This window comes from Globicephala melas, chromosome 13 (genome assembly GCF_963455315.2).
Source record: "Globicephala melas chromosome 13, mGloMel1.2, whole genome shotgun sequence".
Lineage (NCBI taxonomy): Eukaryota > Metazoa > Chordata > Mammalia > Artiodactyla > Delphinidae > Globicephala > Globicephala melas.
This window is the reverse complement of record NC_083326.1, coordinates 41416426-41440807: the sequence shown is the minus strand read 5'-3', so window position 1 is coordinate 41440807 and position 24382 is coordinate 41416426. Positions and strand designations below refer to the sequence as shown.

Sequence of the window (24382 nt, the reverse complement as noted above, 5' to 3'; positions counted from 1 at the left end):
AGGAGAGGCCACAACAGTGAGAGGCCCACATACCACAAAAAAAAAAAAAAAAAAAAAAAGAAAAAAAGAAATGAAGACAGCCTAAGAGACCACTGGGACAACATTAAACACACTAACATTTGCATTATAGGGGTCCCAGAAGGAGAAGATAGACAGAAGCGACCCAAGAAAACATTTGAAGAAACTATAGTTGAAAATTTCCCTAACATGGGAAAGGAAATAGCCACCCAAGTCCAGGATCACAGAGAGTCCCAGGCAGGATAAACCCAAGGAGAGACATGCCAAGACACATAGTAATCAAATTGACAAAAATTAAAGACAAAGAAAATTATTAAAAGCAGCAAGGGAAAAATGACAAATAACATACAAGGGAACTCCCATAAGGTTAACAGCTGATTTCTCAGCAGAAACTCTATAAGCCGGAAGGGAGTATCATGATATATTTAAAGTGATGAAAGGGAAGAACCTACGACCAAGGTTACTCTACCCAGCAAGGATCTCATTCAGATTTTTTTTTTTTTTCCGGTATGCGGGCCTCTCACTGTTGTGGCCTCTCCTGTTGCGGAGCACAGGCTCCGGACGCGCAGGCCCAGCGACCATGGCCCACGGGCCCAGCCGCTCCGCGGCACGTGGGATCCCCCCGGACCGGGACACGAACCCGCGTCCCCTACATCGGCAGGCAGACTCCCAACCACTGCGCCACCAGGGAAGCCCCTCATTCAGATTTGACAGAGAAATCAAAAGCTTTACAGACAAGCAAAAGCTAAGAGAATTCAGGACCACCAAACTGGCTCTACAACAAATGCTGAAGGAACTTCTAGGTGGGAAAAACAAGAGAAGAAAAGGACCTACAAAAACAAACCCAAAACAATTAAGAAATTGGTAATAGGAACATACATATCGATAATTACCTTAAATGGGATTGGATTAAATGCCCCAACCAAAAGACACAGGCTTGCTGAATGGATACAAAAACAACACCCATATACATGCTGTTGACAAGAGACCCACTTCAAACCTAAGGACACATACAGACTGCAAAAGAGGGGATGTAAAAAGATATTCCATGCAAATGGACATCAAAAGAAAGCTGGAGTAGCAATAGTCATATTAGATAACATAGACTTTAAAATAAAGAACGGTACAGGAGACAAGGAAGGACACTACATATTGATCAAGGGATCAATCCAAGAAGAAGATATAAGAATTATAAATATATATGCACCCAACATAGAAGCACCTCAGTACATAAGGCAAATGCTAACAGCTGTAGAAGAGGAAATTGACAGTAACACAATAATAGTGGGGGACTTTAACACCTCACTTACACCAATGGACAGATCATCCAGACTTAAAATTAATAAGGAAACATAAGCTTTAAATGACACAATAGACTAGATAGATTTAATTGATATTTATAGGAGATTCCATCCGAAAACAGCAGATTACACCTTCTTCTCAAGTGCACATGGACCATTCTCCAGGATAGATATCATCTTAGGTCACAAATCAAGCCTCGGTAAATTGAAGAAAACTGAAATCATATCAAGCATCTTTTCCAACAACAATGATATGAGATTAGAAATAAATTACAAGGGAAAAGAAATGTAAAAAGCACAAACACATGGAGGCTAAACAATACATTGGTAAATAACCAAGAGATCACTGAAGAAATCAAAGAGGAAATCGAAAAATACCTAGAGACAAATGACAATGAAAACACAGCGACCCAAAACCTATGGGATACAGCAAAAGCAGTTCTAAGAGTGAGGTTTAAAGCAATACAATCCTAACTCAAGAATCAAAAAAAATCTCAAATAAACAATTTAACCTTACATTTAAAAGAACCAGAGAAAGAAAAACAAACAAGACCCAAAGTTACAAGAAGGAAAGAGATCACAAAAATCAGAGCAGAAATAAATGAAACAGAAACAAAGGAAACAGTAAGAAAGATAAATAAAGCTAAAAGCTGGTTCTTTGGGAAGATAAACAAAATTGATAAACCTTTAGCCAGACTTATCAAGAAAATGAGGGAGAGGAATCAAATCAATAAAATTAGAAATGAAAAAGGAGAAGTTCCAATGGACACCGCAGAAATACACAGCATCATAAGAGACTACTACAAGCAACTCTATGCCAATAAAATGGACGACCTGGAAGAAATGGACAAATTCTTAGAAAATTATAACCTACCAAGACTGAACCAGGAAGAATTAGAAAATATGAACAGAACAATCACAGGTAATGAAATTGAAACTGTAATTAAAAATCTTCCAACAAACACAAGTCCAGGACCAGATGGCTTCACAGGTGAATTCTATCAAACATTTAGAGAAGAGCTAACACCCATCCTTCTCAAACTCTTTCAAAAAATTGCAGAGGAAGGAACACTCTCAAACTCATTCTACGAGGCCACCAACACTGATACCAAAACCAGACAAAGATACTACAAAAAAAGAAAATTACAGACCAGTATCATTGATGAATATAGAGGCAAAAATCCTCAACAAAATACTAGCAAACAGAATCCAACAATACATTAAAAGGATCACAGACCATGATCAAGTGGGATTTATCCCAGGAATACAAGGATTTTTCAATATACACAAATCAATCAATGTGATACAACTTATTAACAAACTGAAGAATAAAAACCATAAGATCATCTCAATAGATGCAGAAATAGCTTTTGACAAAATTCAACACCCATTTATGATAAAAACTCTCCAGAGAGTGGGCATAGAGGGAACCTACCTCAACATAATAAAGGCCATATATGACAAACCCAAAGCCAATATCATTCTCAATGGTGAAATACTGAAAGCATTTCCTCTAAGATCAGGAACAATACAAAGATGCCCACTCTCGCCACTATTATTCAACATAGCTTTGGAAGTCCTAGCCATGGCAGTCAGAGAAGAAAAAGAAATAAAAGGAATACAAATCAGAAAAGAAGAAGTAAAGCTGTCATTGTTTGCAGACGACATGATCCTATACATAGAGAATCCTAAATATGCTACCAGAAAAGTACTAGAGCTAATCAATGAATTTGGCAAAGTAGCAGGATACAAAATTAATGCACAGAAATCTCTTGCATTCCTATACACTAACAATGAAAAATCTGAAAGAGAAATTAAGGAAACACTCCCATTTACCATTGCAACAAAAAGATTAAAGTACCTAGGAATAATAAACCTTCCTAAGGAGACAAAAGACCTGTATGCAGAAAGCTAGAAGACAGTGATGAAAGAAATTAAAGATGATAGAAACTGATGGAGCGATATACCACGCTCTTGGATTGGAAGAATCAACATTGTGAAAATGACTATACTACCCAAAGCAATCTACAGATTCAAAGCAATCCCTATCAAATTACCAATGGTATTCTCACAGAATTAGAACAAAAAATATTACAATTTGTATGAAAACACAGAAGACTACGAATAGCCAAAGCAATCTTGAAAAAGAAAAATGGAGCTGGAGGAATCATGCTCCCCAACTTCAGCCTATACTACAAAGCTACGGTAATCAAGACACTATGGTACTGGCACAAAAACAGAAACATAGATCAATGGAACAGGATAGAAAGCTCAGAGGTAAACCCATGCACCTATGGTCACTTAATCTATGACAAAGGAGGCAAGAATATCCAATGGAGAAAAGACAACCTGTTCAATAAGTGGTGCTTGGAAAACTGGACAGCTACATTTAAAAGAATGAAATTAGAACACTCCCTAACACCACACACAAAAATAAACTCAAAATGGATTAGAGACCTAAATGTAAGACTGGACACTATAAAACTCTTAGTGGAAAACATAGGAAGAACACTCTTTGACATAAATGACAGCAAGATCTTTTTTGATCCACTTCCCAGAGTAATGGAAATAAAAACAAAATGGGGGGGGTTCCCTGGTGGCGCAGTGGTTGAGAGTCCACCTGCCAATGCAGGGGACACGGGTTAGTGCCCCAGTCCGGGAGGATCCCACATGCCACAGAGCGGACGGGCCCATGAGCCATGGCCGCTGGGCATGTGTGTCTGGAGCCTGTGCTCCGCAGCGGGAGAGGCCACAACAGTGAGAGGCCCGCGCACCGCAAAAAATAATAATAATAAAAAAATAAAAATAATAAAAATAAACAAATGGGACCTAATGAAACTTAAATGCTTTTGCACTGCAAAGGAAACCATAAACAAGACGAAAAGACACCCTAAGAATGGGAGGAAATATTCGCAAATGAATCAACGCACAAAGGATTAATCTCCAAAATATATAAACAGCTCATGCAGCTCAATATTTTTTTTCAAAAGCATATAATATTTACTCTTTATAGATCAACAGGCTACATGCTCTTTTCTGTTTTTCTTTACAAACCTTAAAAATGTTAACACCATTCTAAGCTCATTGGCATTATAAATACAGGCTTTGGGCTGAAGTTGGCCCATGGGCTGTAATTGGTTGATTCTTACTACAAAACATTCTCCATGCAGCTCAGTATTAAACAAAATACAACCAATCAAAAAATGGGCAGAAGACATAGACATTACTCCAAAGAAGACATTCAGATGGCCAAGAGGCACATAAAAAGCTGCTCAACAGCACTAATTATTAGAGAAATGCAAATCAAAACTACAATGAGGTATCACCTCACACCAGTTAGAATGGGCATCATCAGAAAATCTACAAACAACAAATGCTGGAGAGGGTGTGGAGAAAAGGGAACCCTCTTGCACTGTTGGTGGGAATGTAAACTGATACAGCCACTATGGAGAACAGTATGAAGGTTCCTTAAAAAACTAGAAAAAGAACTACCATATGACCCAGCAATCCCACTACTGGGCATATACCCAGCGAAAACCGTAATTCAAAAAGACACATGCACCCCAATGTTCACTGCAGTACTATTTACAATAGCCAGGTCATGGAAGCAACCTAAATGCCCATCGACAGACGAATGGATAAAGAAGATGTGGTACATATATACAACGAATATTACTTAGCCATAGAAAGGAACAAAATTGGGTCCTTTGTAGAGACATGGATGGACCTAGAGTCTGTCATACAGAGTGAAGTAAGTCAGAAAGAGAAAAACAAACATCATATATTCACGCATATATGCGGAATCTAGAAAAACGCTACAGATGAACTGGTTTTCAAGGTAGAAACAGAGACACAGATGTAGAGAACAAACGTATGGACACCAAGGAGGGGAGAGCAGGGCGGGTGGTGGTGGTGGTGTGATGAATTGGGAGATTGGGATTGACATATATACACTAATATGTATAAAATAGATAATAATAAGAGCCTGCTGTATAAAAAATAAAATTTAATTTAAAAAACCAAAAAATTAGTAATTGTATATAAAGGAAAAGTGAACAGTCATTATAATTAATCAACTTTCTGCCTTAGGTTACTGGGTGAATAATGTTCCTTTAATTGTACCTGGGAACACAGAAGAAAGAAATAACTACTTTCATATGTTTTGAATTTGAGGTGCTTCAAAGATATATATAAAAAGATGTTCAGTAGGCATTGGGTATACGGGTCTTATAAAAAAAGTGAAATCTGAGCTGGGAATCTCAAATTGGTATAAGCATACAGTACATAAATAAAATAACATACATTCAAATGGTATTATCCAAAGGGAGAGTAAAATGAGAAGAGGACATGTCTGGGGAGCACGAGTATTTTCAATATGGTCAGAGGAAAAATGATCTGCCATACAGACTGGAGGGAATATCTACCAAAATAGGAATAAAGCCTGTTAGAGTCAAGTTAGCAAAAGACATTTAAAAAAAAAAATAGAAATGGGATTTTTCCAGAAGGAGAAAGTGGTCAACAGTTTCATTTTCAACACTACACAGAATAAAATTTTCCATTTTACTCACTTTAATGTGGTGTATACGCACAGGTGCCTGTACATTTCAGTGTCGTATTCAACAATGCATAAGTTACTGCTGCATAATAAGCCACTCTTAAACTTAGTGGCTATAAATATTCCCCGTTTTATTTGCTCATAATTTTGTGAGTCACCATGTAAGATGGGCTCAGCTGTGTGGTTTTTATGGTCACTAATGTGACCTCAAACTAATGCAGTCATCTGGCAGCTTGACTAGGATAGAATTGTTCAAAACAACTTCACTCAAAAGTCTGATGGTTTGTGCTTGCTGTGAGTTGGGTCTGTCTCTCTACTTGGTCATTCATCCTCAAAGAGGCTAGATTATGCTTCTTTACCTGGGGAACTTACAGCAGCAAGAGAGTGAAAGCGGAAGCTTCAAGGCTTCTTGATACTTTGCTTAGCAGTTATATGACATTTCTTCTGACATATTTGTTCAAAACAAGTCACAAGTCCAGTCTATGTTTAAAGGTTGAGAGAATAGACTGTCAATGGAAGGAGGTATAAAGGAGGAGGGTAGTCATTTTTAATCCACCATTATCTTACCATTGGCTCCAAGGATATACATGTCTCCTATACGTAAAATGTATCAAAGATTTAAATATAAGTGCTAAAACCATAAAACTCAAAGAAGAAAACATAAAGGTAAATCTTCATCACCTGGGATTTGGTAATGAATTCTTAGATATGACAACAAAAGCATGAGCAACAAAAGAAAAAACAGATAAACTGAACTTCGTCAAAATTAAAAACTTTTGTACATCAGGGAACATGATCAAGAAAGTGAGACAACCTACGTAACTGGAGAAAATGTTCACAAATCATATATTTGATTAGGGTCTAGTAATCCAAAATATATAAAGAACTCTCACAACTCAAGAACAAAAATATTTGAGCTATGAAGAAGAATTTGGTGGTTCTCAATAAGTTAAACATACAACTACCATATGACAAAGTAATTCTACCCCTAGGTATATACCCAAAAGAATTGAAAACAGGTGCTCAAATAAATCCTTGTATATGAAGGTTCATTTCAGCCATATTTACAATAGACAAAAGGTAGAAACAACCCAAATGTCCATTAACAGATGAACAGTTAAAGAAACTGTCGTATATACATACAGTGGAATATTATTAAGCCATAAAAAAGGAAGTACTGATACATGGTGCAATGCAGATGAACCTGAAAATGTTATGCTAAGCAAGAGAAGCCAGACACAAAAGATCACATATTGTATGATTTCCTTTATACAAAAACTCCAGAACAGGTAAATACATAGAAATAGAAAGCAGAGTGTGGTTGCCAGGCCAGAGTAGAGAGCTAAATGAGGATTAAATCTTTAATGTGTGTGAGGCTTTATTTTGCAGTGGTGAAAATGTCCTAGAACTAGATAGAAGTGGTGACAGCACAACTTTGCAAATGTACTAAATGCTGCCAAGTTGTTCACTTTAAAACGGTTAATTTTATGTTACGTGAATTTCATCTCAAATAAGCCTAAAGAAATTAAAATAAAGTATGAACTACAGTTAGTAATAATGTACAAATATTGGTTCATTAATTACAACAAATGTACCATACTACAAATGTACTGCACTAACGTAAGAGATTATGCAATGTAAGTATATATGAAATCTCTGTATCATCATCCCAATTTTTCTAGATGTCTCAATCTGTTCTAAAATAAAGTTTATTTTAAAAAACCAATACTATTTAGGAGAATATAAAAAATTACCTAACTAAAAGAAATTATGTTAAATAAAAAAAAAAAAAGAATATGGCCACAGCTTTTAAGTTGTGGGGTTAAACCCAATGAGATTAATATGAAACCCTGAAGTTCTTAGGAGAATTGAAACATTTTGGCCTAAAAAACAAGAGAGAGTTCAAAATACAAAAAAGCTTCTGAGCTTCCAGCTTATTATGGCAGTGTTATGGACTGAGCTGTCTGCCCCCAAAATTCATATGTTGAAGCCTTGATCTCCAATGTGACTATATTAGCAGATAAAGTTAAATGATGTCACAAGGGTGGGGTCCTAATACAATAACACCTGTGTTCTTATAAGAAGGGGAAGAGACACCAGAGCTCTCTCTCAACATATGGACACAGAGGAAAGGCCATGTGGGCACACAATGAGAAGGAGGCTGGTTACAAACCAGGAAGAGATTCCCCAATAGAACCCAACACTGACAGCACCTTGACCTTGGACTTCCAGCCTCTAGAAGAACTGTGAGAAAATAAATTTCTGTTGTTTAAGCCACCAGGTCTATGGTATTTTGTTATGGCAGCATGAGCAGACTAATACAGGAAAAAGCCTGAGATAGCTATTCAGGTCTATTATGAAAATCAAAGAGCAAAGAGCTCTGATAGTAGATGAAAGAGACAAGGAGAACAACAAATTCAGAAACTATTCCCAGGAAGCAGAACTGAGTCCTAAACCAAGAAACATTCCTTGGTTCCAGGTGTGGTAGACCTAACATCATGTGCTCTGATAAATTTCAAAATTTTATGCATTAGTGAAAGCTATGTGCCTTTCATTCCTCCCCTTATGTAAATGAGAATGTTTTTTGTGATGATTCTGTATGCTAAGTATGCAGGAACAGTATTTAACTTCTCATTTTAATTCATATATTTCTGGGTCAAAAAGAAGATGCACCTAAGAAATACTGCCTGCGTCAGATCTTTTGCAGTATGTGTGACCATGGACGTCTGCATGATACCATTATGGAATAAAACTTTTGGAGAGCTGGTGATTATAGTTTGCATTTGGATGGACGGTTCATCATGTTGCCAATGGACTAGCTAATAGATTGCTACATAAATAGTTCCCAAAGAATCATGTCTCCTGGCATCCACATTTTCTCTAATACTCTACTGGATTAACAGGGGGACTGATTATAGGCTTGGCTTTGGCCAGTGGGACTTGAGCAAACATAACACAAGCAAAGCTTTACTAAGCACTTACCCATTGAGATTTGTCCTCTTAAAATACTCTCCCAACCACCAGGCATGTGAGCGAGGCCATTTTTATCTCTATCTCCAGTTGACTTAGCAGATATGTGCAGCCACATGATCGGCCCCAGGCAAGAACCAACAAAATTATCCAGCTGAGCCCAGAACAAACTGCTCAATGGTAACCAAATAAATGCTTCTTCTAGCCACGAAGTTTTAGAGTGTGTGTGTTTGTGTGTGTGTGCACGTGCACACGCTTGTAGCAATAGATAACAGAAAAAACAGTGGTTATTTTTCTGAAGATATTTTCATTAGAATAATGAGGACCAAATACAGATTGCAATGAATAAATGGGTAACTGAGAGGTGAGGGATCAGAAATAGTAAATTTAGGCAACTCTTTTCAGATGTCTCACGGAATGAGAAGAGAAAGTGAAAAGGGGATATATTTAAAGGGATGTATGGGATGAAAAAATTTCTTGAAAACAGGACAAATGTCAATATTTTAAACGTTGACAGGAGTGAGTTAATAAAAAAGGAGATTTGGAACACAGGATGGTTGGAACAACGCCTGATGGAACAAGATCCTTGCAAAGGCACAAGACAGAACACAGGTGAAGGGAGAGCCATTGTGTGTGTGGGGGGGAATCTTCCATGGAATGACAAAGGGAATTATGTTTGTGGAATTCAAGGACGTGCATAGGTGAGATAACAGGGGTTTGAGGCATTTCTGTTATTTTATCTCCTATTTTCTTCGGGAAGTAAGAGATGACTGAGTAGTGAGGTGGAGGATTTGGAAACCTGAACAAAAGAGAGGACTAGAGTAGCCACCAAAGAATACTAGGGAAAGTTCTGATTGACAAATAGAATAATATCAGAGCACTATGAAAGGTCCCATTGAGGTTGGAAACCATGAGTGCATAATATCTCAGATTTGGATTATTGTGTAATGTTCTCCATCACTATTCAGCCGCCTGGGTGTAGGAGTGAAGATGGCTGACCATCAGAGAGAGCTCATTAGATTTGGCACTTTGTCAGACTAAAAGGACGGCAGGATAAAGAAGTAAAGGACCAAATATACCAATTGGTGAGTGTTTTAAGAGATGAACTGGTTAGGCAAGGAAGTAAAAGAAAATGGGTATGATAGAATGGGAAATGGTAGATGTGTCAGGTTTGAAGTTTCAAATGAAATAGAATTAACAGAATGAGAGAACTCAAAGTATTTGGTCAAGAAGGTCAGATGATCAAACATTAGGTTTCGGAGTTAAAAACGGATACAAAATGGTGTAAGCAAAGCAACGTTTTCCAAGTATAAGCATTTTAACATTCATGTTATTGGGTCCTCATAGCTGACATACCTTCAGGCATAGAGGTGACTCAGTACAGTGGTGAACAGAGTGGTCATAGGTCTCAGATACACCTAGTGTGTATCTGTAGTGTGGATGCTAGCTCTGGGAGAAAGGAGAAATCAACCTTTGCAATCATTTTCCTCATCCATAATTGGGGATAATGGCACTTTCTACCTCACAAGGTTTCCATAAAGATTCAATAAAATCATGCATATTAATTGTTTAATACAGCCTATGATATACAGTAAGCACTTAATAAACATTATCTTTATTATCATTGTTATTAATGATACAGTTATTATTATTGTACAATATATTCTTTATATTTTAAAGAATGATTTCTAAATACTTTCTCTCTAAGCCATTCTTTTAAATCATAGTAGCATCTTAATGACATATTGATCAAATGCAGAAGAAATTTTCAATTTAGTAGAGATCATTCTAAATTAAATAAAACTATCTCTATTCTAGGAGTCTGGGAGAATCAGGTGGAAGAAAAATAAAACCAAAACTCTTATTTGTATAGGAAGTTATCCAGGTGATTATTTCCATCATTTTTCCATGTCTTCTCATTCTTTGCAAAAAGGAGTATAGATAAAATGTTCACAGTAACTCTACTCTGAAAAATTTTCTTTTCAAGATTCAGAATTGCAGTTAAACGTCTATGAGTGGATGGACAAACTTAATAGCAGCTGGCTCATTTACATAATATATTTACACAAAAAGGCTGGTTTTTCAGTTTTCCTGAAGATAAGCTATAAAATATCTTAGCTTATTTTGTGAATTACTTTTATCTAAGGTAATATTTTAGCTGGCGCATTATCCATAGTGTTTAACAGTTCATTAACTGCTCAGAATCCCAAGCAGGATTGGGTAATGAACATGGGCTTTGTTAAAGAGGGAGTGTGTTCAAATCCCAATTCTGTCATGACCTTGAACAAGACTCTCAACTACTTTAAATTATTATTTCCCCATCTATCAGTTAGACATAACATTAACAATTCAACAACTGTTTTGAGTTATTACAATGGTTTATAATAGCTATTATAGTACAGTTACTATAATTGTTTATTAAAATACCTATTAATCTATTTTATCATTTTTAACAACATGCATAATTGTTAATTAAAACACATGTGATGTGTATCATATTAATTAATATTAATTCTCTTCTATCTATTTAATATACTCTTCAAGGCCCACGCCACCATTAGACCTGTGACCTGCGAAGCATTCTGTGAAGGGGTATTCTGGTTTGGGGAAACAAAAAAGCAACAGAGATAAATATAATACTAATACAGAATGATATAAATAATATTGTAGAAATAACAATACACACAGCTAATATCATATGCTAGCACTTTATCTAACACAATATTATTATCACGATTCCCATCTAAGTTCACAGAATATATGGCTCTAAGGGCTGTGATCTTAAAGACGGCACTCTAATGCCTCTGGAAGGAAACTACACCCTAGATCAAGCATGATGAGGGCCCATCAGAACTCTCTCAGAGCCAGATCCAGTAACAGCGGTGAAGGAAGGGAAATAGCACAAATCTCTGACAAACTTATCTTCCTGTCTGGGCAGCGTAGTTGTGCATTAATTGCTTAGAAACATAATATTAATAAAATGTATGAGAAGGTTTTTTAATCATTCCTAAATCATCCTTTGAAAATAACTGAAAGTTTCAGTAATTTCAAGATTGAACTCCCTTCAGAATAATAAAGGCAAACTTCATCAGTTTAAAAAGACAAAGGAAGAATCATTATATTCTCTTTTAACAGACCTGTTGAGTATTTCTTTAGAACAAAATAACTCATTAAAGAGGGCATTCTGTCCTTTTATACACCAATGTACTCAGCTAATCATCTAATCAGTTTAGTGTCCCTAAAAAGGATGTAAATGCTATTTATTTACTAGTCAAGTTGGCTATGGAAATTACTACTTAGCATGATTGCCTGTGGATAAAGAACAAACACGTAGGGAAAAAAAAATCTATTTAATAAGGTCATTTCACCCTTCTGAAATGACACTATCAAAAACATGTCTAGATTAGTAAATTATGTAACTGAGCCAAGATTCTATAAAGTAGTCCAAGAATCATTAAAAAAAATAATAATTCCCCGGGTTCTTTAAGTAACAGACACTTATAGGCCTTATAGAGCTTACAAAAATGTTAGCATGTTAATTATCACTTACCTTTTTCAGATGCTTCTGTATTTTAGACTCCACATCTTCAATGTGTGAAATCACTTTGTTGACACATGGTGCTGGGATGTTTACTAAAGCACAGCTTTTACGTCGGCATGGGTGGCTAAAGTAAATGCCTGCATTCACCCCTATAGATAAAGCAGACAGAGGACATCAGTTCACAGTCATATACAGAATAGTAAACCCTGATGTTCAGAATGTACAAAAAGTATTCTGCTTTACTAGTACTAACACTCAAATTTTCTTTAATCAACAGATTGATAAATGTCAGAGAATTATAGAATTAAGCTTCAAATAATCTGAAAGCTAAAATAAAATGATCATTTATAACTTAAACGGTAACAAATAAAAATAAATCTAAGAAGCAAGAATAAAACTTCAAGCAAGTTAAAAAGTTAAAGTGTTCCACAGCATCATAAAAAAATAAAGAAAAAAGGTAGAAACCAGTTAATCCATTTTTCTAAATAGATCCTGAATCACTTAAAAAATGACTTTGACATGTATTTTAAATTCTCCCCTTAAAGAGACCCCACATGTTCCAATGTAAATAATATCTAACCACTCAGGCATTGAAGAAGTTCTTCCTTAAATCCAGCATGGTTTCTCTTGCTGAAAAAAAAGTAAAAGCAGGTCCCTATCATCCTCACAATAACCTCATTTTCTACCTTCCATCTCTAAAAATTGAAGTCTTATGTGAAGAGTGACTGATGTGCTCACTATGGCATTCAAGTTGTACTCATCATAAAATCCACTCAGTCTGATGTGCCTCAGTGATTCTAATCCTGGCATGTTCCGAATCAACTGAAGGTTACAGAAGCACAGCAATGTTGTCCGTGAAGACTCCACCAAAGTGCTTACTTGCAGTCTTTTTGCCTCTAAGAACTCTACTGGTCTGGATTACAGCTGCAATCACTGATCTTAAATGCAAGACACAGAATAGGCTCAGTGCCTCAACGAGAACAGTCTGATGTCCTCATTGCAGTTAACCTTGAGGAACACAGAGTAACGCTGTTGCCTCCAGTCTGTGCCTTTTGTTTCAATGTCAACACATAGAGATGGTAAATATTTTAGATAGCTTCATTTAAACTGCAATCTTTTAAATATCTTTAAATGATATCTCATAATATCCTCCTCCAAAAATGCAATCTCTGTCAAAATGGCATGTGTTTAATTTATAAGTGTTTACTCTATCCCATATATAAAATAATAGCCCATATAGAAATATATATATATATAAACATTTTTGAACACTAAAATATGTGCCAAACATGGAACTGTGCTAAGTTTTGTTTTTTGTTTCTTTTTTTGCGGTACGCGGGCCTCTCACTGTTGTGGGCTCTCCTGTTGCGGAGCACAGGCTCCGGACGCGCAGGCCCAGCGGCCATGGCTCACGGGCCCAGCCGCTCCGCGGCATGTGGGATCTTCCCGGACCGGGGTACGAACCTGCGTCCCCTGCATCGGCAGGCGGACTCTCAACCACTGCGCCATCAGGGAAGCCCTGTGCTAAGTATTTTTGATGCCACATATTATTTAATCCTCACAACAATCTTATGAAATGAGATTATTCTCTTGATTTCACATGTGAGGAAATCAAAGCTTAGAGAGGTTATATAAAGTGCCCTATTCCACAGAGCTGGGATGTGGGAGAGCTGGGACTTGAACTATATCTCTCTGGCTTTAGAGTGTAAGCAATACCATGAAGGTTGTTTTTATATTTTTTTAAATGTGGCAAAATAAAGAGAAGCAGTTCTTAAAATATATTTCAGGGCACCTCTCAAAAGTTTCACATATCACTTGTTTTTGAAATTCAAATTTTCCTTCAAGATATCAATGCTGATATTCTAATGTATTTTACTATGTTTTGACCATAGTGAACGCATATACTCAGTATGACTATTTTTTTGTGCTATATTCCATTTTACCTCTTTAGTTCATACAGATATCTATATATATATATATATATATATATATAGTTTTTTTCATCTCTGTAACAGTCAAAGGACCAAAAAATAAGCTGGTAAAAAGTACACATTAATCTCTTATCCAAACGTCCTGATAAGGGCATGTTGCCCTTCCCCAAGAAATAAGGTTTTAATATAGCACATTTAGCAACCAGGCAGTTGCCCTTATACTCAAAAGCATTGTTTTGCTTCATTAAATGTGGAGAAAACAAGGATAGCAATGACTCATTTAACATTTTTCTACGTGTGCCATTCTCAACCTACTAGGTGAGTATTAATTAATTTCCACCACACTCCATGGTTTAGGATTAACATTTTACATATGGTTAAGTGGGGAAAATGAAATACTGTGAAGTTAAATTTTGCACTGAAAGTCTATAGAAGACATGGCATCACAAGCAGCACAAGAAAGAACAAGAATTCAGGAGTTCTTATTACTGCTTTATTCTAATACATGCACAGTGTAAGTTAAAACTTTCCTTTCCACTTCTTTTTAATTTTGCCCACATTATAGATACACTTAGGTCACAAAACTAGGTGTCCATGGTCACTCATTTTTCAACTTGACTGATAAGTAACTGTGCTTTTTTAAGCTAAAACTACTCAGTTGCTAACCTCAGATTTCTCACTGAATAAATGAACTAGTTGGCAGGGTGTTATATAAGATCATTTTCACCTAAAATTCCATGATACAATGAAGCCACAGTTTCAGTTAAACACAAATGGATAGAGCTCCTCCTCATGAAGCCTGTGCACAAAGGATCAGGGTGAGTATTTCAAGAATTAAGCTCAGGCAGGACACTCACTCGCTCTAAAAATCTGCCCAACTCCAATTTCCTCGCTCAGAATCAATGCATAAGGGCAAGATCCTGCTGGACCTAGGCCAGAGCTGAGATTTGTTGAGACTGCAACATGAAACTTTCGTTTGAGAAAAAATACCGTCAGCCTGATTGTGTGGGCAAATGGCAGTTTATGTTCATTAACTGTCAACTCTCCTTGCTCGATGAACTTGATTCTTACATAATTTACTCACACAGGCCCAATAATTTAAGATTTTATCACTACCATCCTTCCTTCTCTTCTGATTTTAATATGTAATTCCTTTACATCCATCACCCCAGTTACTGTATCATTCCTTTATCTGACTTCAGCACTCTGAGTAAAAAATTTATCTGAACACAGATTTCTTTTCCACATTTGATTATCCCTTTTAACATCTTGATTTTCTTCCCAAAATGTAGAATAAGCTAGTGCTCTTAAGTTTAGCAATAATTTCTTCTCCTTGCAAAGCCTCTGTGTGATAAACAGAAAGTACCTTTAACTTTTTTTGTGAAAAACAAAGTTCCTTTTAGTTTTGTTATACACTGGGGGTGGGGGAAGGGAGAAGGAGACCTTTCCCTGAGTAAAGAATGAATGGGCCGATTAATTGATAAAAATTATCCAATCTAGAGACTTCCCTTGTGGCGCAGTGGTTGAGGGTCCGCCTGCCAGTGCAGAGGACACAGGTTCGAGCCCTGCTCCAGGAAGATCTCACATACCGCAGAGCAATGAAGCCTGTGCACCACAACTACTGAGCCTGTGCTCTAGAGCCCGCGAGCCACAACTACTGAGCCCGTGTGCCACAACTACTGAAGCCTGCATGCCCAGAGCTTGTGTCCTACAACAAGAGAAGCCCCCACTCGCCGCAACTAGAGAAAGCCCAGGTGCAGCAACGAAGATCCAATGCAGCCAAAAATAAACAAATAAAATAAATTTTAAAAAATTATCCAATCTGAAGAAGAGAAAGAAAAATGAACAAAAAAGAACAGATCCTCAAGGAATTGTAGGAAAAAATCCATCAGTCCAACACATGTGAAGTTGAGGTTCTGCAAGAAGAGGAGAATGAAATTTGGAGTGAAAAATAACAGAATAACAGCCAAAAAATTTTCAAACTTTGATGAAAAACATCAATTCACACATCCAAGAAGCTCAACAAATCTCATACAATTAAAATATAAAGAGAACTATGTCTGGGAACATCATAGCCAAACTGCTGAAAACCAATTGAAGAGGAAATCTGTAAAGCAGCCAGATAACAAAAGGACACATTACATATAGGGGACATGGATATGAATAACTGCTATATTTGCCATCAGAAACAATATAGGCCAGGACATAATAGAAAAGTATTTTTAAAATACAGGCAAGAAAGAAGGAAGGAAGGGAGGGGAGAGAGAAACATTAAAAAAATAAATTTGACTTCATCAAAGTCAAAACATTCATCATGCCTCAAAAAGATATTACAATATGAAACAATGAAACAACAAGCAAGAGAGTGGGAGAAAACATGTATATATCCAACAAATGATTTATATCTGGAATGTGCAGAGAAAATTTACAACTTCCTATATAGGAAGACAATCCACTAAAGAATGGGCATAAGACTTGGAATCTTCCAAAAGACAATACACAAATGACTAATAAGCATGTAAAAAGATGCTCAGCTTTATTAATCATCAGAAAAATGCAAATTTAATTAACAGTGCAGTACAACTTCACAATCACTAGAATGCCTAAAATTTGAAAGACTGGCAAAGCCAGTATTAGTGAGGATATAGAACTATAACTCATATATTGCTGGTGGAACTGTAAATGACTTTTGGAAAATAGTTTGGCAATTTCTTATAAAAGTTAAGCATACACTTATCATATGACTCAGCATTCCACTTCTATGTATTTACCCAAGATAAATAAAAATCCATCTATAAAAAGACTTGTGTGTAAATATTCATAACAGCTTTATTTATAATAGCCCCAAATTAGAAAATCCCAAATTTCCATCAATGGTTGAACAGATAAACTATACAGCACTCATGCAAGGGAATAATACTGAGTAATAAAATGAACAACTACTAATATATGCAACATTGAAACTACTAATATATTCAACAACATGGATGAATCTCACAGACCTCTTTCTGAGTCTTTGAAAGAAACTGGACACAAAAGAGCACAAATGGAATGATTCCACTTATTTAAAATTTTTAAATGTTAAAACTAAAATCATATCAGTGGATATGAGGGGTGGAGTGAAGAGACAGTGACCACAAAGAACATGAATGAACTTTCTGAAAAGAGTATCTATATCCTGTTTAAGACGGTGGTTAAATGGATGTATACATTTGTCAAGTCATTGAACTGTATACTTAAAATGAGTAGATTTTATTATACTTAAATTTTACCTCAACAAATTTGTTTGATTACAAAGACCACCAGCCATTCCCTAGTGACAGAATTCAATAACCTTGTACCACTCTCCTTCTCTTTTAACTCATTATACAGAATATAGCAGAAAATACTTCTTTGAAATGTTCTTCTTTAATAGCTTTCTTTTACTTCCTCATTGCCTATTTCTCCTCATATTCCTTAATCATGACTACTTGGTAAGAAATAATCTTTCCCCTTTATATTCTCTTCCTTAGTCATCTCCTCTGAGTGCTTGACTCCTAAGTAAACATCTTTAGACTTAACTTTACACTGAACTCCTTGCCAAATGTATTCCAAAACCTGTCCTTCCTAGAGCCCAAGCCTAGCACTGAATGTAGGGAAGGGAAGGATGGACTTGCTAGATCCTATGCAGTATGGGAATGTAAAATTAGAATGTACTCTTTGAGAAACTGATATACCACAAACAAGGAAATAAATTCATGACATCAGTAAACTAAAATGCCAAAGTCAGAAAGGCTACAGAGGAAAATGAGCACATTTGTATGACCAGATATAGAGCTGGAGAAGATTACAGAGATGTACAGAGGGAGGTGGCAGGGTGGCAGGGATCTGATACATTCCAAGCAGTGAGCATGGTGTCTGGCACAGAGTCGATAATCAGGAACTATTTGGCAAATAAAAGACTGATGAGAGAGTAAAGACATACCAAGATGAAAATTTCGGTTTCAGGCCCATCTCCAATATATTTGGTATTAAACATTTGGACTTTGTCAAGGACAGCAAGCCAGAGGTAGTCTTAAAAGGACCAAACCCATTCGCAAAGCCAGTATTCCTAAAACTAAATTCATCTTCATTCCATTCCTTTCCTTTCTTACTTCTCTGTTCCCGTTATCAAAGTTTGCAACAGTTAAACCATTGTTGAATCCTCCTTTTCAAGTTCCTGTAACAATATACCCAGTCGGTTTACCAAATCTTAACAATTCCTTTGTAATCTCTTTAATTCCTATCTTTCATATCCGTTTATCATTCATAGATCAAACCCTTATTACCTTAAGCACAAACCATAATAAGATAATCATTTTTATAGCAATTAATAAACAGAAACCTCAATTAGAGTCAAGAGACCAGCAGGGAGAGTTCTCACACCCTGCGATGATAACAGAGCCCAACAAGAAGGAGGACTCCTCTTCCTTCCTGGCAAGGACTCAGCCAATGAAAAGCCATGGGCTCCTTGTTTACTATAGCCCTCCCAACTTCCTTTTCCCTTATATAAAAGAGTTCTCCTTCTCTTGCCTTGGGGGAACTTGCACATGGCTCATTGTGGTTTCACACCCCAAATCTGCTGACCCCAAATAAACCTATCTTTTCTGGAGAACTATCCAGCAGCTTATTTGTTTAGGTGAATAGTTTCCATATTTCCTTCTGTAACCAAATAATTCTACATAGTGCACTCAGACTCATACTTTCAAGCAAAGAATTTGGTAACATAATATCTCCAATTGAATCTATATAGGACCAGAGACTGAGCAATAATGAAGTTCACACTTTTGAGCCTGAAATTCAAAATGCTTCTTGACTGCCCCTCAATCATTTCTAGCTTTACTTTAACCAATTATCTTTAAATTTCTGAATCTTTCCTATGCTATAGTCAAAGTAATCTATTTTTTCCGCATTTTGTGTTATTTCATCACATTATTTGACTCATTCTGTGGCTCTTGCTTAATTTCCCTCCTCACGTTTCTTTTCATATACAAATACATCCTTCAAGATTCAGTTCAAATCCGTCCTTATCCATTAACAATCCTCTTAATTCTTAGAGGCCATACAAACTGGTGTTACTCGAAACACTAAAGATTCTTGTCCACAGTATTCATTTGTCATACACTACTGTGATACTGTGATTTAGAATAAGCAATATATATTTGGTCTTCATGTGTGTGTAGCACAGAGTTCCTAAAACCCTTGTAATTTCCTAACTGATGAGAGCAATGAAAGTGTCCTTTGTTATGTTAATGAGGTGACTTTCGGACCCCACCTAAGGATGGGGACTCAGGAGAACCAATCTTGTGATTACAGAGTTGGAACTTTCAGTCCCGCCCCGACCTCTAGGGAGGGGAGAGGGGCTGGAGGGTGCATCAATAGCCAATGGCCAATGATTTAATCAATCTTGCCCATGTAACGTAGACTCCATAAAAACTCAAAGGACAGGGATCATCGGAGAGCTTCTAGGCTGGTGAACACATGAAGATTTGGGGAGACCAGCACACTTCGAGAGGACATGTAAGCTCTGTGCCCTTCCTCCATATCTCGCCTTACGCATCTCTTCCATCTGCTGTTGCTGAGTTATATCCTTTTATAATAAACCAGTGATCTACTAAATAAAATGTTTCTCTGAGTTCTGTGAGCCACTCTAGCAGATTAGTCAAAACCAAGGCAGGGAGGGGTGTAATTGGAACCACCAATCTATAGTGGTTGGTCAGAAGCACAGGTGACAAACTGGGCTTTTGACTGGCATCTGAAGTGGGGCAAGGGGTAGACTTGTAGGACTAAGCCCTTAACCTATGGGATCTGACACTATCTCTGGGTAGCTGATGTTAGAATTGAGCTGAATTGTAGGACACCCAGCTGGCGTCCAAGAATGGCTTAGTGGTGGGGAAACCCCATGGTCACAAACTGGAATTGGCTGCAAACCTTTTAAATACTTTGTGTCATCTTTGTTGTTACTCTATACAACCATCCATTTCTATTGTGTTGTACTAATTGGTGTATAATTATATTTTATTTGGCTTGCAAGATTATACATTCCATATAAGAATCATTTCTTAAATATCTCTGCACCCTAATAGCACATGTATATTCCAGTGTCTTGAATTAATTGGTTAATAAATCAATAATTTGATATTTTAAAAAATTTGTCTAAAACTAACTGTGGCCCATACCTAACATTGGGCAATAAACTCTAAGCCAGAACATTAAAATTCTATTCAAGATTTCTATTGAACAGAAATAGATAAATAATCAGAAGGGTAACTTATACCAATTTTATCCTGTCAAACTAACAACCTGCAGAGCAGAGATTTACCAAAATTTAGATTAAATATTTTAATAAGTATGGAGTTCTCCACCAGAATGATCTGAGAAGAAACAAATATGAAACTCTATACATAAAATGTATACATTTCATCATCTCTTTCTACTTCTTACAACATAAGATACCAGAAACACTTTCTGAGCTAATGTTTCATGGATTTTCAATGAACAATTTTTAATTCTGGATTTCACACACCAAAAACATTAGTCCTTATTCTTTTTCTTCTAAGAAACATATCCTCAATGAACTAGAAAGCTTCTAGCACTTGCCAGTCCTGGCATGAAGGATAAAGAAAATGTTTATTTCAAAAATTCATACATTTCTGAAATTGTAAACAATTCTTATGAACCAAATTTTAATTAACAATATACTATTAATAAAATTTATTAAAATATTATATTCTTATATATCATTACTCTGTTAACTATTAATGATATTTACAGTGTATTTCTTAATAAAAATTTAACACTGACATTACAAACTAATGAGTGAATATAAATATAGCTTATATAGGTTACTATACAATTTAGATTCAGTCCTTACCTTCAGTATTTGTCATTTTATTTTCATGAATAATCTCAACAGCTTCCTTAGGGGCACCAAATAAAACCAAAGCTTGTGATGTGGCATTATCTTTTTAAAAGAAAACAAAAATTTCAGTGAACAGTTAATATTCATTTTTAAAATAAGCAAAATAATGTACAAAACTATGTTGTGAAAGTGCTGTCCTTGAAAAAGCAACTAAAATATTGATATTAAACAAAACCCACAGTAGAATATCTTTAGATGTTTTCCGTGATTTTCATTTGGCTTAACTCTCACAAGAAGGTATTCAAAATAGCATGCAGCTGTTAAAAGCAGAGAGATCATCCAGAGTGACATCACCAAAATGGTGGGGTAGGAGACCCTAGGCTCCATCCAACAAACTTCAACAATTAGACAGCTATCCACAAACAAAAATAGCTCTGGGAGAGCTCAAGAGTCCACTTAAAAAACTTCAGCAACACAGTGGAACAACAACAACAGAGAATAACCACACGAAAAAGAAAGGAAGACAGTTTCATTTTGTCTGCATTATCCCATCCCCTAGGTCCACACTGCTCAGTGCCAAGAGGTAACTCTCTGGTCTGAAATAGTTCCTCTCACTAGGAAAGGGTGAGCAACCAGCTTCCCCATCCTTTTGGGGCACTGCACAAAGGACCATCTTTGGTTTCATCCCACGCAGAGATCAGCAAAGCTGAGAAGTATAAAGATGGCTTGGCACAAGGAAGAATGGCAGAGGCTACCAGTATCAGTCATGCAGCAGCAGTGATCATGCTTTACAGTGGCCTGCTCTGCAGAGGACCTCAGCTTCTTTGCTGGCAAAGTTGTCCTTCAGAATTGAAGGAGAAAGAGTTTCCCAAACAAGAGCTGAGGGAGTTCATCATCATTTGACTTTCTTTACAAGAAATGCTGAAAGGAATTCTTCAAGTTAAAAGAACACAAATTAGCAACACACAAACATAAAAATATAAAACACATCAGTAAAAGTAAGTATATATTCAAATGTAGAATACTCCAGTACTACAGTGGTATATTAATCACTTAACCCTAGTATAAAAGTTAAAGGGCAAAAGTACTAAAATAGCTATAACTGCAATAATTTATTAATAGATACCAAATATAAAAGATGTAAATTGTGACATCAAAAACACAAAATGTGGAGGGTGGGGTATAAAAGGGCAGAGATTTTGTATGTGATTGAAATTTAGATGCTATCAGCTCCAAACAGACTGTTATATCTATAAAATGTTTCATTTAAGCCTTAAGGTAACCACAAAGCAAAAACCTATAGTATTACAGATACACAAAAGAAAAAAAGAAGGGAGTCAGAGTATACCGCTATATTCGATAAGGAAGATAGCGAGAGGAAGAAATGAACAAAGGAACTACAAAACAGGTAGAAAACAATCAACAAGATGCCATTAGGAAATCCTTACCTATCAATAATCACTTTGAATGTAAATGAATTAAACTCTCCAATCAAAAGGCACAGAGTAGTTGAGCAAATTATAAAAAAAACAAGACTCAACTATATATATATATATACTATTACAAGAGACTCATTTCAGCTTTAAGGGCACATAGAGGCTCAAAGTGAAGGGATGAAAAAAGATATTCCATGCAAATGGAAACCAAAAGATATCAGAGGTAGCTGATCATATATATATATCTTATGACCTCATATATATTTACATCAGACAAAACAGTCTCATTTACAATAGCATGAAAAGAACAAAATGCTTAGGAATAAATTTCACCACAGAATTGAAACATCTATATACCAAAAACTGTAAGATACTGATGAAAGAGATTGAAGAACACAAACAAATGGAAAGAGTTACTCTTCATGGATGAGAAGAGTAAATATTGTTAAAATGTCCATTCAATTCAATTCTTATCAAAATTCCAATAGCATTTCTCACAGAAATTTTTTTTTTAAATCCTAAAATTCATTTGGAACATCAAAAGACTCCTAATAGCCAAAGCAATCTTGACAAAGAAGAATACAGCTAGAGGCATCACACTTCCTTATTTCAAACTGTGTTACAAAGCTCTAACAGTCAAAACAATATGGTACTGGCATGAAAACAGACACATAGATCAGTGGAACAAAACAGAGAATCCAGAAATAAACCCATGCATATACAATCAATTAATATTTGACAAGGGAGCCAAAACTACTCAATGAGGAAAGGATAATCTCTTCAATAAATGTTGCTGGGAAAACTGGATATTTACATACAAAAGAATGAAACTGGAGTCCTATCTTACATCACTCACAGAAATTAACTTGAAATGGATTAAAGACTTAAAAGTAAGACCTGAAATCATAAAATTCCTAAAAGAAAGCACAGGGAAAAAGCTCCTTGACATTGTTCTTGTAAGGACCTTTTGGCTATGACACCAAAAACACAACCAACTAAAACAAAATCAACAAATGGGACTACATCAAGCTAAAAAGCTTCTGCACAGGGACTTCCCTGGTGGTGCAGTGCTTAAGAATCCACCTGCCAATGCTGGGGACATCGGTTCGATCCCTGGTCTGAGAAGATCTCACATGCCACAGAGCAACTAAGCCCGTGTGACAAACTAGTGAGCCCATGTGCCACAACTACTGAGGCCCGCGTGCCTAGGGCCCGTGCTCCACAACAAGAAGCCACCACAATGAGAAGCCCGTGCACTGCAACAAAGAGTAGCTCCCGTTCAACGCAACTAGAGAAAGCCTGCACACAGCAACGAAGACCCAACACAACCAATAATAAATAAATGATAAAAAGTTAAAAATATATATATAAATAAATAAAAAAGCTTCTGTACAGCAAAAGAAACAATCAACATAATGAAAAGGCAACCTATAGAATGGGAGAAAATATTTGCACACCATATATCTGATAAGGGGTTAATATCCAAAATACACAAGGAATTCATACAATTCACCAGCAGTAAAACAAATAATCTGATTATAAAATGGGCAAAGGACCTGAGTAGCCATTTCTCCCATGAGTACTAACCAAGGGAACACAAAACAAAAGACAGTACTCCAAGTACTAAAACCAAGAATGAAAGAAGGGTATTACTATCTTACAGAGTGGTTTATAAGGGAATACTATAAACAAGATTCTACCAATAAATTAGATAACCTGGACGAAATGAACAAATTCTTAGAAAGCTACT

General features: G+C 36.2%; 1 protein-coding gene across 1 annotated transcript in view; it reads right to left on the bottom strand.

Annotated features, from left to right (window-relative positions):
* The window catches only part of CCDC178 (coiled-coil domain containing 178), a 367438-nt gene extending 345569 nt beyond the window's left edge, over positions 1-21869 (bottom strand). The window contains exons 1-3 of the mRNA XM_030876614.2: positions 21812-21869; positions 21209-21298; positions 12395-12534 (exon numbers count right to left, since the gene is read on the bottom strand). Coding sequence (XP_030732474.2) covers positions 12395-12534; positions 21209-21298; positions 21812-21869 — 288 coding nt within the window. The remainder of the gene's footprint in view (positions 1-12394; positions 12535-21208; positions 21299-21811) is intronic.
* Positions 21870-24382: the final 2513 nt, after the last annotated feature.